Genomic DNA, 17,982 nt, shown 5'->3' on the forward strand with positions numbered 1-17,982 from the left:
GGGTCCCGTCTTTGCCAGCTGTATAGCTGCCTTTAATTTAAGGGTAACTGTTCCTCTAAAGAACCAATTGTTTGCATTTTCTGACGACGCATAGGTTCGACAGTGAGTACAGGTCATGGCAGGGACGTGGACAGAGAGTTGGAGGGGCCTTTGCTCTAATATTTCAAAAAAAGACCTCAGGTGTGCTAAATGTGTCACAGACTAGCGCTCAAAACCACTCCCCTTGTCACTGTGGCTAGTTTATAAGGTAAAGTCACTAAGTCGCTGATTTTCCCAGGATGTCTTGTTTTGAAAAATTGAATATGAATTTGAATAATTATGCACATTAGCTGCAAAACCATTGTTGTTTAGATTCCACAACTTGCATTTTTCCACTCTTTCCTTGATATCTGACGAAATATTGGAGTAATTTGGGGATTTAATTCAGTAAATATATCATAAAAAATTGCACCCATCATACCCAGCTCTACTTACCAACAGAAATTTTGGTGCTCAAATTTTTAATAAAACAGAGTTTATTAACTTCAATAACTGACTTGTGTCAGAGCTACTAATTTATAACACACACGCACACACACAAACACACACACACACACACACACACACACACACACACACACACACACACACACACACACACACACACACACACAGGGGTCTATTGTTTTTTTAACGAGTTCACTTGTTTGTTGCTCTCTTTCCCGCTTAATCCCAGACTTTTGTTTCTGCTCATCACCACACTAAATAAAGTGTCCCATAATTCCTTTAACAAAGGTCACATTCAGCAGTGGAGAGGAGGTGACCCCCTTTTTAATCGGAGCACGTCAGAGTGCAACATGCCCCACATATCCGGCCCTAAAAGATGTGATTAAGAGCACAAATTTAGAGCATTCAAACACAGAGATAAAAAGAGTCTAAACCAATCTGTAACTGCTGAAAGTCTATAAGAAACGGGTTTATGGGATGTTTTGGGTTTAAGTCCTTGAACATGTGATAATGCTGGAAATCCACTGCCCCAATGTCATGAGACAAAGGCATAAAATATGAAGTGTGGTGGTATAAGATAAGGAGGTGAGAGGTCTTGAGCGCCAAAGCAGACCTCTAAACCACGCCAAGTGTATTATTTCACAATAGTATAGAATGAGGTATTGTTAGGCCTTTTGAACAGGCTTCACATCAAAGGTAAAGATTGAAATCTTATCTGATAAAAGCGCTACAATAAAAGCAGTGTAGACCAGCAGGAGGTGCAGTCCAGGTGAATGAGCAGGTTTTGAGACTGAGGAAGCAATAAGACAACCCACATGTGCACATGTGAGTTAGATGTGAGTAGATTAAATGTGCTTTGTAGCCTTTAAAAGCATGCATGTCAGTAATGCTATCTATCCATCAATTCATCAAGAAGCAAAGTTTATTTTCTGTTTATTCTGACATGGGTTTGATGCTGTGATATGGTAGAAATGTATTTCATACAGACTTAATTGGGCCTACACAGATTAAAGGATTAAGATTAAAGGATAAGTAAACTGAGTATGTCCGAATGTTGATATCTATAATGTCAATGTACATGAAGGAATTCTAAGTAAAATATCTTCCTTTTTATTACACATAGAGCAATGAATGTCAAAATGGAATGTGGATTGCCAAGTTGCCATTAAACATACAATATGTTATTTTCTGTCAATTAAAACTAGAACAATAGGCGGAGTTTGATGATATGGAAAAATGTTGTGGGCTCATGGGAGTTGTCTTCAGCCCCATTACTGTCATTACAGTAAGCTTCCCCTGGTTGGGATTCTTTCACAGGTCATTGTTCAGAAGGTTTTTACCAGTAGCCGAATTATCGGCAGAGGTCTGCTCCTCTCCAAAACAAATGGTTTATTTAACCAGTAAAAACACGAAATAAAGCGTTTTCACACTAAAAATCTGTTTCTCCGATGCTGTTGGGCTTGATGGCTGAGCTGCAGCTAATTCTTGCTCCAAGAAGTGTATCTTGAAGGGATATTTATATTATGTAAGGGATAAATTGGGTCATTCGTGCAGTTTTTGGTAGCACTTTAAATTCCACCACGGTAATAACATGGTAATAGTGGGGTAACAGTATGAAAATGGAGAGGTAATATATAGCGTATAACATGTAATTACCTTGGTAATAACAGGGTAATAAATCACCCTGTGCAATCTGACCAGCAGCTGAACACCTTCCACTATCTAGCACTGGAGACTGGATCATCCTAACTCAGTTCATTTGACTTACAAAGGGTGACACTGGGATGCAACACAATGACCAGTCACTTAGATATTAATCAGTCACAGACATTATACAATGATAATTACTACAATAACTACACAAAACTGTAATGGGGTGTTATATAAAGTAGGCTAGCGAACATGTGAGATGAAATAAAGGAAATGTGTAATGTATTATTATACAGTGTGTGTAGTATAACCGATATTGTGAATCTAAATAAACTAAAATATACTTACATGTGGAACAATGTACATACATTTTAGCATATTATTTAAGCAGTTGCACATTTTTGTTTTCCCATCCTGTACATATTCAAATATTTGTTCTTTTATTTTATTCATGTTATTATTTCATGTATATTGTATGTATGTATATATTTCCTAGTATTTCATTTTGTGACTGATTTTGCTGCTGTAACAATGGAATTTCCCATTTTTCTTTGGATCAATAAACATCTATCTATCTATCTATCTATCTATCTATCTATCTACCATCCGTCTAATATGAGCTATACATTTTTATCAAAAATATACATATTGCACATCAAACTTTCATGTAATGTAAGAAAGAGGAAATATTGGAGAGATGATAACATAAACCATGAGGCTTCCTGCTCACACAACTTCCTGACTAAATCCCAGAGTGATTCGTCATAAAAGTCAAAATATTTAGATGACGCTAAATGGCAATTTTGCGTCATCAGAGGCTTTTTTCCAGATCCACAATACAGAAATTTTCGTTTTAGGGGGGATTAGATAAGGAAGCACCTGTCATTTAAAAATACTACCGGGTTTCTACTGATACAAAGCTTAATGCTAATCGGGGAAGTATTCCTTTAAGTGTGACTGATAAAAAGTCAATTTATGGCAGTTTCTGGCGGATAATCACAACGCTGATGCATGAACAAAGAGGATGTGACGGCCTTGACAGGCGACCAAATGTAACGGACTGTTACCTTGACAAAACCATTGCTTGCTCGTTACATGATGTACCTTGAAACCCTAACCCTAACCCTTGTAATCGTGTTGGGCTCACCGTGTGAAGAACACAAAACTGCTCTGCCCTTTGAGTTTCTGGTGGCGACACAGAAACACTCAAAGCCGGTAGTTGAGACGCAGCGAGGGAGTTTGAAATTTTAGCATAATGGCCCCACTACCCACTGGTGTGTAGCCTACCGCTTGTTTTTACTGCCATGGTCCTAAATGTACCATCTTACGCCATAAACTGCACCTCGTTGTTTCCTGCCGATTTCAACCACCCCCCAAACCTATTCGTTTCAAACCCTTTTTCATTACACTTACATTGTCCCATCCTAAACGTAGCACACACTGCTTTTCAAAATAGGTGACAAATTCCCCCTTCATCTTAAAAGCACTGTCACATCAATTAATTTAAGACATTTTAAGACTTTTTAAGGACCCGCAGGAACCCTGTATGAAAAAAAACTATAGTTTTACCAAAACGGAGGACTGGTACATAAATATTCAGAGTGCAATACTGGTTTGTATAAAATACTCTTTTCAGAGCAGAATTTGGCAGCTTTTGCTGTTGTCTCTTTAGTTGGTAGTACAGTGTAAAATGACAGTATTTGGCAGCAGTTTACTGCAGCCGCTGTTGTTGAACACACGACTCCTCCCACTCACTTTCTCCAAAAAGACTGAGGAGTGTTTGTGTGTGTTTGTGTTGAAGGGGGGTCAGAGCTCTGATAGGAAAACAAACAAAGACACACGTAGCGGCTACGCTCCTGTCTCTGGCTGCACGCCATCGGCCTCACCACAAACCACAACTTAGTGCACACGCACACACACCAACACGTACACACCTACACCCAATCAGCTCCCATCACAGATCTGATATGCCACAGAGAGTCCAAATCAGCTGTTGTACTACCAGATCTCTAGAGATAACCTCACAAAGCCAAATCATCAGCTATTATTGCCCTGCCGCTCCTTGACATTGTGCCATTAATAAGGCCATTGTGGAGGCCACTCTCTGTTTGGACAATGCATAATAGACTCTTTGACAGATTTACTTTGCTCTCTCTTCCTATACCCCGTCCTTTTTTCTCTCTCTTCTGAATACAGCGGGCATATTCCACACTGCCGCTCATCAATAGGCGAGCTTTCTTTTCTTGTTGATGATAAATACATAGAAGTGTTCCAGACCAAAGGCTGAGCAAACAGGGGTTACATAAAGGCAATGTAATGCAGTGAACACGGACTGAAGACATCCCCCGTACACGCACACACATACACACACACACACACACACACACACACACACACACACATACACACACACACATACACACACACACACACACACACACACTCACACACACAAATGCCCGTAATCTCCCTTCAGCTCTTTTTTTTTTAAGCGACTGGTCTTTCCTGTTCATTCGGTCGACCGTATTTTTCTTTTATTGAAAGTGAAGCGGGCCTGATCTCCGTCCACAGGTAGATGACTGTAATATAGACTAGTGGTGAGGGTGGGTGGGGTCTATGCGAGGCTGGCTTCAAGGCCACCAGGTGTTCCATATCAACATTGACATTCATCAGAGACCTCAGGCCACAGACGCTCTCCCAGCTCACTCAGTCCCTGGTTAACCTGCACAAGCTGCTGCTCTGTGGCCACACAAAGGAGACCACAGCTACTTGACATCAACATCACCCTGCTCTCCACGCACTTACAGTCTGTTCAGCCTGTTGTACACCACAGGCACATATTATGATGCATACTGGCCTTCAAAGTCAAGACAGCATTTTTAAATTACAAATTAAAAAAAGATAAAAAAGATAAAAGAAGAGAAATAGAAAGTGGAAAAGAAGATAAAGATAAAAGATATACATAACTCCCCTCTAACTAGCCTTTAACTCGGCTGCCAGCACAACTTGTAATTTGTGTGTTTGTGTTAAGTTTGTATGTTGATATAGGTACAAATGGTACACACACACACACACACTTGTGTGTACAGTATGTGCCAATATTTTAAGTGATGAGCCTGGTGTGCTGTCAGCACGAATGTTTTGGCTACCACACAGATGACCTAACAACAGGAACCTGGTGAATATTCGGGTGGAGAAAGATGACAGATTGTCTTAGGACACACTTTTTAAACACACCACAGCCATAAACACCGGCCCAGTCAGCAGTCATTAAAGAATTCCGCAGACGAACGTTGCACAACAAAATGAAAGTTGTTGTCCCTTTATGCTAAACAAGAAAAATCTAAAGTATTTTTATGGTGGCGTACGGAGCGTGAGTTGAGTAATCTGACTGAGGAAAGAAGCTACTCTGTGTAGTCTGATTGTACGACAGCAGATACTTCCGCATCGCTCGCCAGACGGCAGCAGGATGTTGATGTGTTGGGTATTGTCAGACGATCACCAAAGTCTTTGGGATTTACCCTCTGGGGATCTTGGAAATCGGTACCAAATTTCATGGCAAGCCATCCAATAGTTGAGATTTTTCAGTCTGGCCCAGAGTGATGTATCCACTAACAGACTGTCATCATTATTATAAACTTAATCCTCAGAGTCTAAACCAAAACTGTAGGCTTCTTTACATGAAAACAAGGACACACACCACGCACGCCAGCACACACACACGCACGCCAGCACACACACACGCACGCCAGCACACACACACACACACACACACACACACACACCAACTCCTGTCTGTAACAAAACAAAAGCATCCCATTTTTAATAACCTTGCAACAGAATAGTAAGGCCAGCTGCAGGGTTCTTCATTCTGCTTGATTACTGTCTGAACAAACCTGTCCAATCAGTCCCATTCAGGTTGCCAGCACTCACGGGAGAACTCTGACCCGACTGACCTCTGCCGAGGGGCTGGCCTCTCAGCCTTGACCTTAGGTGTGGAAGCTTATTGTCGGACACACCGGCCCTAGCACTTTCACAAAGGCTTGGATGCCAGAAATTAGGTACTTGAGGGAAACTGGAGAACTCCTGGCTAAACTCCTGTTTTCAAAAACGCCAATTCAGAAAAAAAAAATCAAGTGCGGTAATCAAGGGGAATTTTTTAGAGTCGAGAGGAGCGTTGGTAAATGTGTTGGGTGTTTGTGTTTCCCCCCGCATGGTCCATTGTCAAATCAAATCAAATCAAAAGAACTTTACTTTTCCTGTAAGGGAACTTAGTTTGTGGTCAGGTACATTCAAACCCAACACAGAAAAATGCACAGCACAATTTAATCATACCAGAGAATAAATAAATGCTAAATTAAAAATATTGAAAACCCTGGGGGATGAAAATGGACAGTTTTGTCTAAAGGCATGAAATACAGTTATAATATAATAAACTCACAGTCCTCAAAGTTGGAGTGCCCTTTGCTGCTTTTTGGCCGACGAGGTGTGATATCCTGCAGTTTGGAAAGTATGTTCAGCACCTTTGTTTTCCTCTCCTCCATCCTTCTGTCCTTCTCTTCAAGTTTGTGGTCAAGACTCCTGGGCCTCCTTCCTCCAGGCGAGGACTCAACTTCCCTCCATCCTGGATAAATAGCCTCCTCCTCTGTGGGGCCTCCATTATCTGTGTTTTTTAAATCCATTGCATTTAGTGTTATTTTTCAATTTGGTAATTTGCTCTGAGTAAAATGTGTATATCACTTAATAAAAGGGTTAACTTTTTTGGGTTATGTAAATATAAACACTGTGATCACTATAGTCCTGAACAAGAAAAAACACAAGGTTATCCACATGGAAGGTGCTATTTTGTAAAAGGCACTAAAACCCATTTCAGGTCCTTTAATGAACACTAATTCTCATCAGATTGTTCTCCTAAAAGCCACAGTCAGACCTCCCTCAGTCTTTTTAGAGTCGCACTAAGGAACAGACACTCTCCCCGAAACTTAAACAGAAATCCATTTTGTCACTGCCCAGCCAATTAAGAGTCCCATTATCTCTGAATATAAAGTCCACAGAATACACTTGTTGTAACAGCGCAGAGACAAAGAGCCCCATCAATGCAGCCTTGGCAATGAGGAGGGCTCCGATTGTCTTTGGCTATACTTACCATTAAAGTTTCCGATCTTTTCTTCAAGCTACCTTTTGCAAATGTGAGTGTTACTTGTGTTTGTGAATGAGCAATAATTTAAATGTGATACATTTGGAGATGGTTCCATTCATTAGGAGGAGAGAGCTTGACCAGTGGAGTAGCTGACAGGCAGCAGATTCCTCCATCCTTCCAAACATGGTGCCGTGGATTCATTTATCCCGTCAGTGAGCTTGCAGAGGTCAGCAGTCCAGATTGATGGAGCCATGTCTCATTTGACAGGCCGTCTTCCACCACACTGCACACAATCACACGCTCCCATCCGCCTCCATGTCCTCCTGAAGCCTCAATGTCACCACAACAGAATTCTATTCATCTTAAGAGCGCAGAATTAATCATTTCTTTTATTTTTTCTCATATGCAACATAAATCAAATGTTGGGTTGTCTACAGTTACTTGACAATGAATTTGATGTGAAAATAATAGTTTTGTTTTTTTTACATTTTGGATGATGATGATGATCTGTTGTTTAATTTAATAACTAATCACAAAATTGTTCTATACAATATACAAGTAAGGAATCATCAAAGACCAGTGGACTGTGACCCTGGGAGTTTAGTGTACAGCAACTTTAGAAAACACAACACATGTAAATCATGAGGAAGGTCAAACAGATTGAAACCATTCCATCAGTAAGCGACAGTATGCAGGAGTAACATGTTGAGCAGTTTTTGCAACATTTGTAGCAACTTGTAGCATATCCGTATTGTTCAGGTTTCCTATATTTGCAGCAATATCTTCTTCATTTGCTTGTGTTTTATTGTTTTATTTTTTTCAGCGTGTTGAACGCTCAAAGCCACATACAAAGGTGAAATCTTCAATTTGCTTGTTTTGTCTGATCAAAAGAATCACTATCAATAGATTCAATTTAAAGGGATTTTAGACAGAAAAAATCCTTACATTTCAAAGGTTGCTAAATAAAATGTTTGGAGTTTTTCCTTTATAAAAAAACACATTTGATTAATTTAAAAGTTTAACATTTCTTGATGAAATCGGTTAAGTGACAAAATATTTCAGCATTGCTTAAAATCCATATGTCCAGACAGTTTCTGTAATGTACAGACAGCAGGGTGGAATCTTATCTAAAATTATTCAGGATTTGGTTTTTATCCTTTTAAGACCCTCCTATCCTAACCTCCTTGGCCTAATCCATGAATGCACAGCAGTCATTACTGGTCAGTTCAAGCTGGAAACAAGAGCCCATCTAAAACACACAGCGCAGGTTACCATACCAACCACAGCATCTGAACACAGCAGATAGCTGGATTTGGCCGAGTCAAATCCCCTAGCTGATCTCAAAAAGGCCACCAAAGACAATTAACACACACACACACACACACACACACACACACACACACACACACACACACACACACACACACACACACACACACACACACGCCGCCCACCCTCCATTCGACTCTCTCCAACACACACACCCTGCCTGGCCTTTACCATCCAGCGCACCAGGCAGTGGCAAGGAGGTTGGACTTGTATCTCTTTATTTGCATGTTTGAGAAAGGGATGAGCATCAGAGAGACAATCAGTTTGCTGAGGCTATTCACTGATGCCACCCAGAGCCTTCACTCCTCTATCTGCTGGAATAATGGCAGAATAGGAGCAGGGTGGAGTAAAAAGGAAAATCCGTGGTAATTTATTATTCATGGGGAGGGGATTTTCCTTTCAGGACTCCTATATCGAAGCCTTTCCCAACACGTCACCCTCTCTATCAGCCCTGACAAGTGCCAATCAAAGGGCTTGACACCAGGTTTTTTGGGGAAACGCTGGAGGATTTTGAAGACAATAGCCAATAAGTTCACAGTGGAGGTGGCTTAGAGACAATGGTGACATGGCTACACTGTCAGTGTGTGGTCCTCTGGGGGGAAACGATCCTTGCTCAGTACACAACTAAGCTCTTCTTGCGCCATCTTTCGCTTTCTGGAGGCTAATCTCTCCCGTAGCTTCCTCAGCTTTCTGGAACAATCCACCAGGGTCAGTTCAGATTAGTGCTCTTTGTGGCCCTGCACATCGCTACATTCATTTGGATGCTAACATCTTTAGTAGCAGCTGAATGTTAAACACTGGAGAGAACGCAGAGTGACCGGGGCAGCAGGAAAACAGTCATGAAACAATTATGAGGGGAGGGATTATTCTACCTATGAATTCCTGATGAGCAGAAATGGACAAAGGTCTTAACATGAGCCTCACTGGGGAGCAGGAGCATCTTATCCTGATAGCCAGCTGATTTCTATCTTCACTTTAATCTCAGAATTGCTTAACCATTGTTGATTGATCCAAAGACAGGTGGGCATTTCATGGATACTGAATGGGAATCAGAAAAATTGTTTATTATTAAAAAGATTATAAAAATAATTATTATTAGTTGAAGGGTCATTCCACATTATTTTATACACTTGTTACACGGTGCACTTTTCACACTTCAATATATCGCATAATGCATAATGTCTTATCAAGCTGAGAATAATATATTTGGCTTTTTAACCACTTTTTCCACCAAGATCACCAACTAGTCCTTACCTTTGTCTGTTTTCTGGTGCCGGACAGGTAGGTCAGACAGTGGGTCTGTCTAAGGCTAACAACAGCTGTCTGCTGCTTGAAACAAGGTTGTTAAGAGCATTGAGACTGAGTTAAAAGTTCAACTGCTGGCCATAAAACCCAAACTGTAAGCAAAAAGACAAAAAAAGAGGGCTGTGGGGAACTGATAAGCACTACGAGCAACACTTTTTCCATTACCTACACAATACTTATAATCTTCTGATCCATTGGGGATATATGCATTTTGTCATTTAAATGTAAAAAAAGATTTTTTTTTTGGCATTTTTGCTTGATAAATGACTTAAATGATTTATTGAATTCCCCAAAAAATCAACACAAATCAGTAGGAAGTTGGGGAAGGTCTGTCCAACAAGTTCTACTTGTCGTTAAATTGCAATGTTAATGGCAGCCAACGGGGGGTGCATAAAGTCGGCAAGATAATTTTAAAGGCAACAGCGACTACATTGTGCGTCTGCACTATTTGCGGAGATTTTGCCATGCCGCGCCGCCACTACAAAATCAACATGGGGGAAACATTGCAAGTACTATATATTTTCAACCTTACTTCCCCAAACCTAAGCGGTAATCAGCAGTTGGTCATGTGAACTTATCAACCATTCCCGATACAAATTGTGTCTAAAGCCCATTTTCTCAACTGTCTCATATACATTGAGTCATAATAGGGTCATTCCCTTCATTACTCTAGGAGCCCTATATAAAGGGTTGAACTGCTCGCACCTCCTGGACAACCAGATCTCACCTATCCACACAAAGACATGCCACACACTGGGCATCTTTTAAAAACTGCGTGACCTGAAGCGTGACCCCTCCACGCCCTGCTGATGACCCCCCTCCCTTTCCTTCTCCCCCAGAGTGTGACCATGCCTTTGGCCTCCAAAAGGTCAAAGCACACAAGCCATCACTGAGAACTTCTGGGTGACATCTTTTTTCATGAGTTGAGTTTGCCTAATTGTAATAGGGTAGTTAAACAGGGAAAGCCTTGTCGTAAAATGTGTAAGGAGCTAAAGAAAAGTTGCATTTTAAAGCCAAAGGGAATGCCAGACACTGTGTGCTATGACAATGGATGTGCATTGTATACATTTAACAAGCTGATAAATCAATCATTTTTTGTGAAAAAAAGTTCCTGAATAATATAAAGCTTATTCCTGGTTGCAAAAGAAATCAACGAATGTATTGCACAGTAGAGTCAGAGTGTCTATATAAATGTCAACATGTTCCAAGGCCCTAGACAAACAAAGGGACCCCTCAATTGTTGTTCATTCATCATTGAGTTTGCCTTTTCCTTAAAAGAGTACTTTTGCACCTCTATTTACAGTATATTAGGAACTTGGTATCATGGAGCAGGTGGGCAGATATATCCTGATTAATCCTTTCTATGGCTTACACAAAAAAACAGAGGTTTCAACAATTCTCATAATGCAACTCAAAAGCATGTCTTTAGACCGCCTCTGCCTGGTAAAAGTCTTTTAAATTACACACCCCCTGTTTGAAACTGAGGAAGTTTAAAATGCCGAGATAACCACATCACATGATTAGGGGTTATTTGCTCAGACTTTATGATGCTCTTCCAGAACCTTGAGGGAAAAAACTTTGTAGGAGCTCACCATGGTGGTGCTCACCTTTCAGCACCCCTGGTAATGCAATGTTTCAATCACTCCTTATGCTTATCAGCAGGAAGATGCTTAATAGCCGCACCACCGCAGCCCCCAGTGGCTCAGGAGGAAGAGCTGTTGTTCAGTAATCGGAAGGTTGATGGTTTCCTGCAGTCTACATGTTGAAGTGTCCTTGGCCAATATACTGAAGCCCAAATTGTGAATGTGTGTGAATGTTTATCTGATGAGCAGTTGGCACCTTGTATGGTAGCCTTGGCCACCAGTTTATGAATGTGGGTGAATGGTGCCTGTAATGTGTAAAGTGCTAGAAAAGCTCTTTATAAATGCAGTCCATTTACCATTCTATCAAGGTGTTTACACAATTTTACTTAAATGAGTTCAAAGGTTTGACCTCTAATCTCTAATGTGTTCTGTGTGCGAAGTATCTTCCAAACAGGTAAAGGTGTTTATAGCTGTGGGGAGAAAAGCCAGACGTCGTAGAGAGGGCCGAGACGTGATAAACCATGCAAAAGTAGATAACTGAACACACACCTTTGGAGAGTCTCTCTTTAAAGGAAATAAAGTGTTGCACTCAGTTATACACAGAAAGAAAAAAGAGAACTTGAGGGGAAAGTTTCAAATCCTACCTACTTTCTTACAACTACACACACCTGGTCAATTGCTGCATAAAGTGGACATGCTTGTTGGATTGTCAGTTTTTAAAATCTACAAAAATTGACAGATGCATCACCCCAATGACACCATAAATTTGGGACATTCCCAAAACGACCATTATTACTGCAACTTTTTGAAAACTGATGTCAAAATCTTTTGATAAATGGATTTTCACAACACAGCCAGATCTATGGTTCCACCCTCCTCTTCTTCTTGACGTCTTTCATTAAAAAAAACCACCACAAACAGTGAGTGATAAAATAATTAAGCTTAGCAGCCTTGGCACTTGACATCAGACATGTTGGATTAAAAAGACATATGGCTGTGCCTTTGGTCTAAACGGTTAGCTGCAGCCTGGCCCTGCGACATATCAATCTCTGATATGATGGATGCATTTGTTACATCCTCTAGGAATACAGCATGTCATGGACCATTAGTGCTATGGAACAATGACTGATACTGGTATGAGTGAGAAAACAGAGCCTGATCGGAGTCTGACAGATGTAGTCAAAGGAAAATGGGAGGAAAAGAGCCAGCTATTAGTTCAAGGGTTGCTCTCGATTTCCATGTGATGACGATACCTTGGCAGACCTTTTTTTTTTGTATTTGGCTGTCAGCTTTCCAGTGTTTGTGGCCCGTTCAGTAAGCGCTGCCTCAGAACCATCCCTCATGAATGCACACAAGCCGGCCACACAGGTGAAGGTGATACTGCGAGCCAGCTGGCCCTAGTAAGGATTAGCGGGCTTAAGTGTACCGGAGGCAAGGGAACGCCAAACACAGTGCTGACAGTGAGGAGACAATGGCTCCTCATGAACAAGAGCAGACAGGGACTGAGTGAGCTTTTACCGGATCAGACACTAATGGTGAAGACAGGCTCTTGTATTGATTAACTATTGTTGTTATAGGCTCTTAAGAGAGAGCACAGTTTAAACATAGATGTGATATGTCATAGCAACACACACAGATCAGGAGAAATTACTATTTTCTGGTAGATTTAGGGGATACAGTACCGTGATTGGACTCGCAGGGAGAATTGGTGGATCTAAACATGTTGCATGATGGACTCAGGTCTATGATCCATGAAGATGGTGACCCAGAACCTCCCTCAGACTGATCCTGCAAAGAAACAGAAGACACAATAAACAAACTTGGCCTGTTATTAGTTGCAAAGCCAATGTATTTTTTTATTTACTTCTTCTCTAGACTTTGGACAGGTATCCATCTTGCAAGAAAGAATAAGCATAATATGTTGAACTATTCCTTTAAAACATTGGGGGGTATCACAATTTTTTTTTTTTAATATTCCAAACCCTAACCCCAAACCAGCAGCCCTCCCTCTTCCTAACTTCTAACATACCACTGGTTTATCAGTTTATCTTCCTCTAAAATAACCCAGTGTCTGAATACTTGGTTTAGTGAGGTGTATTATGCTAATGTTCCTATGAATCGTGCTCTGAGCACTCCAGCTCATCATTGTGGTTTGGCATAATTGCAGGGGGCTTATGAGTCTCATTCATGCTTTTCAGGGGCCCCGTGTCATTCCTCATAAAGGGGAGATTAATCGTAGATCACGTGGAGCACCTGCGTCCATTCCACTGCAGCCCAGCATGCACAACCCCTATTTACCCCCCTTGACCCCTTACCCCTGTCTGATCCTAGTGGTGGTGCATCCTCTAAAAGAATCCCACCATGTCGGCCCTTTAGCTGACCGTACCCCCTTGCGACAGTGCAATGAGCTGGTGTAAAAGCCTGCCTGCTCCTGTATGGTCACGCCTCCCCCCTCCTGCAGCCCGTGACTGATTAACCACACACCTGCTACACGCCGCGTGCCCTCTGTTATATTGTGTCTCAATTATCAACAATTTGGCTCGTCTTACTGGTATGACAGTTATAAATGAATGTGAGTTCAAGTTTGTAAAAGGGGGTCTTTGTGTGTGGGAGTGAGTGCGTGAACCAGGTTTTGGGGCTCTAATAGGAGCTGATTCTCGAAAGGTGTAGTGTTTGCTCATGATAAGGCGCAGTCCTGCCTTCGGAGGAAATCTGATAGATGAACGAAGGAGGGGGGTAGAGATTGAAAAGCGGTTTCACAAGGGGCAATGGCACCCACCGATTTGTTTTCCTGGACTTTCCCTGCGGAGTCACACCTTTCGGAGATGCTGCCAGCTGTGAGGGGCCTCGAAACACCTGACAAAACCACACAGGACACAGCATCAAACTAAAACGAGAGAAAGCAATTGTGTATTTGCAGGCGTGTGTGTACGTGCATGTGTGTGTACATAAGTGTTTGCCTCCGGGCGCAAACTTACATGCATTTCCCTTTTGTACTTTGTGTGTGCACAGATATGAGTAATGTAGTGTATTAGTCCCAATTATGGCTCTTAACCTCTGAGCAAATAATGGCAAAAAGCAAAACCCTGGAGGAGCACCTGTCTACAGAAACGTGCCAGGTGCAAACATTGTTCTGGAGACACAGAAAGAGGGAAGACACGCTTCCAGCAAACTCAGACACATTACGTCTTGTTGTAAACATTGGTGGCACAGAAGCATGCTACCCAAAACAAAGGCCCAGTGGTAATTGTTTTTTTTGTTTTTGCTGGTTAAGAGTTGGTTCATCTACATTATAAAAATGTTCTTACCTTACTCTGATGAAATCTTGCTAAGGAGATACATTTAGTTTTTTTTTATTTAGTTTTTTAGATATTTGCCTCTGATATTTCTGCAACCATGCCAATACATTGGCGCTCAATGGAATTTCAATGGTGTTGCTCATAATATCAAAAGAATCCCATTGTTTATCAAAGACGATTTCTTCAGTAGAGAGTGGTGCCAATCACAACCGTTAACAGGGAAGTCTGTGTACTATCCAGAGTAAAGGAACGGCCTCAGAAAAAACATTTAAAACAAATAAGAGATGGGAGAGACTCACTGAATCGTACAAAAAGGTGCACAGTTGAATCACTTACAGGCCATTCTGTCTCAAAGGCTTTCATGGTGTTGAACTTGTTTGTAGTACATGAAAAAGTACTCTCACTTTGCCAGACCTACCGCCACAGCGCTGCGGAGAAGGGTCTGGCTAGTCCAGGAAAACGTGCTCGGGGTTATTGGTATTTCTTTAAACCAATCTCAACCGCCATGGGCGGCGTTAAGCTCCGCACGGAGCCACGGAGCCACGGAGCCGCTGCAAAATAGCAGGAAGTTGTTTTGGTCCAACATTGGACTTTTAAAAGATTGTTTGAGAGAAAAATCTGATTGGACAGATAGTCTAGCTAGCTGTCTGGATTTACCCTGCAGAGCTCTGAGGAGAAGTTAACCATAGTCCTCATAAATCAACCAGATTTTAAAATATCAACACAAAGAAAGCGGAAGGCAACAGACATCAGGCGAAAGGACATGCATCCGTCTGAATTTTCTGCTGCAATGAAGCAATCCCAGAAGTGTAAAATTATGGATATTGACTAATAAAAAAGTGACAGAAGTAGCTGTGTGAAGACTAAGAAATGAGGGAAGATAAAATGGTCATATGCTTCTAACTTTATCACCTGAACACAACACAACTGGCCCACAATTACAACAATGTGTGTTGAAAAGGTGCGGCACCGTTCAGCCATCTGACAAACAAAATAAGGATTTCTCCATTTCTAAACATAGTGCATCACTGTTTCTATTGGCCAACCATAAAACATGTGCAGGTCGGAGTTGAAGAACTCTGAACTGTGAGATAGCATCAAAACAGAATTCTAATCCTGCATTTGACTTTTACACTGGTTTTAAATTAAGTGACTTAGCCATTATCCACTGAGAGATTAAAAGTGTCAGTATTCCTCGATTTGTCAGATTGTGGAACAGCCTCTGAAACCCTCCACATCTTTCTGATGACAGCATTGTGGGGACATCGGGATGTGTTGTATTGGGATAGAGAGCAAAATCTCAGAGAGATATCTCAAAACCTGGACAAATAAACTAAAAACTATCTACATACTGTTCTATTGTTCAAACCTTTAAACGTCTAGTGTTTATCTCACTTTCTGATGTGTTATCAGACTATAAACAACGGGCACTAGACTGAATGGGTTTTGTGCACACAGTCGTCTCAGTTTCTTATCCGTTGTCATGCATGCAGTGCTTGGCTCTAAGTGTCTCCAGGTATCTTAGTTGGACTTTCCCTGTTAATGATCCACGCCAGCGGTTTGATCTTTATTAATATAACACATCCTGATATCCCCATAAACCTTACCTCTGAGCTGACACACCTTCGGAGAAAAGCAGTTAAGAGCTCGCAGCGGCATGCCTGGGAGCAGATGAGAGGCGGTATCACAGCTCGTTAAAAGAAAAGCTGCTTGACGCCATAAAGGCATCACTTACTCCCAAGGCCGAGAAAACACACCTACAGTGTTATGTTTTCCCCAAGCTATCTGGTCACGCATGTTTTCACCAAACACACACACACACACACACACACACACACACACACACACACAAACACCTCTGTCTGGCTGCTGTGACGGTTTTTCCCTTCAAACTGTCTGTCTGTTGCTGAGGTTTGCACACAGTGACCTGAGATTGCCCGTATGTCACAATTGGCTTTATAAAAACACTCACCTCACTCAAACACACAATCACAAACAAACTACAGATACTTTGGATACTTGTTGGCTGAAAAAAGAAGTTTAAGTAACTAGATAGGAAACTCGATGCTGACTCAAAGTGTGAACTTCCTCTTTTGGCTCCTTGCTTTAACAAGCTGCCTGAATCCAATGTATTTGTATGTTTTGCTGGCTTATGTTTAATCCTGGCCTTAAACTGTGTGCATGTTGTTCTACCTCATATGTCCATGTCACTTCCCCTTTCTTTATTTTTAAGTCTTTACATTTACAGGCAAACACTTTGTCTTACTGAGAAAACAGATATTGGTTTTTCATGGAGAAGTTGGGTTTTATCATAATAGTTGTCAAATGTGAAATTTAATTAGGGTGCATTTAATGCTAGAAAAATGGGCTATACCTGCTGAAGTCAATTCTGGATCATACGGCATCCTGAGAACGGACCATTCCTCCACCGGTGAGAGCTCCTCCTCCTGACTGAAGGGACTCAGCAGGGCCTTGGGCGCCGGTCGGTCCAGGAGGAGCAGCTGGACCCGGGACAGGGAGCCCAGATTCCCGGAGTCACAGCCCACCGTCAACGCTGCCAGGCCAGGAGACAGCTCTACAAGGGGAGACAACAAAGTGTGAAACACCAGAAAAATATCCTGCGGCGCTGCGGCACGTAACAAATAACTCCTGTCAGCTGGGTTTGCTGTTATGTAGAGGAATCATATGGACATTTATACAGACCACTGATGCCACTTACCAATGCTAGCAATCAGCAGACACAGCATTTAGACATCAAATCCATCCATGCAATTCCTTCCTCTTACCTAGGGCCGCTTTGCCAGGGCAGCAGGCTAGGCAACGTGGTCTAGACATCCCTCTCTGATCTCGCTCCTTAGCCTATCTATAAAGGTGAGCCCAGCCACAATAAAAAAGTAGAAAGATCACCAAAGCTATTGTAATTCATCCCGAGGCGAGCATAAATGTGTGTACCAAATATCAGTTCGAAGTGCGAAGTAGACCAAAAGACAAACCGACATGGCCATCCCTAGAGCCATGCTACTAGCATGGTTAAAAAGGGGAAAGAAAATATAGGATTTAGAAATTTAGAACATCCTGTAAAATTTACAATTGACCTTTGGAAAATAATAACTCACAATTAGCTGGTTGACTTTAACTGGATCATGAAATACTGTAAATTACACTGCCTACTTACACCCCCCTCCCCCCC

The 17,982-nt window shown here is 41.6% G+C and overlaps 1 protein-coding gene across 1 annotated transcript in view; it reads right to left on the reverse strand.

Moving 5' to 3' along the window:
• The window catches only part of LOC117938729, a 50,879-nt gene that overhangs the window by 10,923 nt on the left and 21,974 nt on the right, over nucleotides 1–17,982 (reverse strand). The window contains exons 7-10 of the mRNA XM_034863572.1: nucleotides 17,167–17,367; nucleotides 14,273–14,349; nucleotides 13,176–13,281; nucleotides 6,578–6,799 (exon numbers count right to left, since the gene is read on the reverse strand). Of these exons, the coding sequence (XP_034719463.1) occupies nucleotides 6,578–6,799; nucleotides 13,176–13,281; nucleotides 14,273–14,349; nucleotides 17,167–17,367 (606 nt within the window). The remainder of the gene's footprint in view (nucleotides 1–6,577; nucleotides 6,800–13,175; nucleotides 13,282–14,272; nucleotides 14,350–17,166; nucleotides 17,368–17,982) is intronic.

Source organism: Etheostoma cragini, chromosome 23 (genome assembly GCF_013103735.1).
Source record: "Etheostoma cragini isolate CJK2018 chromosome 23, CSU_Ecrag_1.0, whole genome shotgun sequence".
Lineage (NCBI taxonomy): Eukaryota > Metazoa > Chordata > Actinopteri > Perciformes > Percidae > Etheostoma > Etheostoma cragini.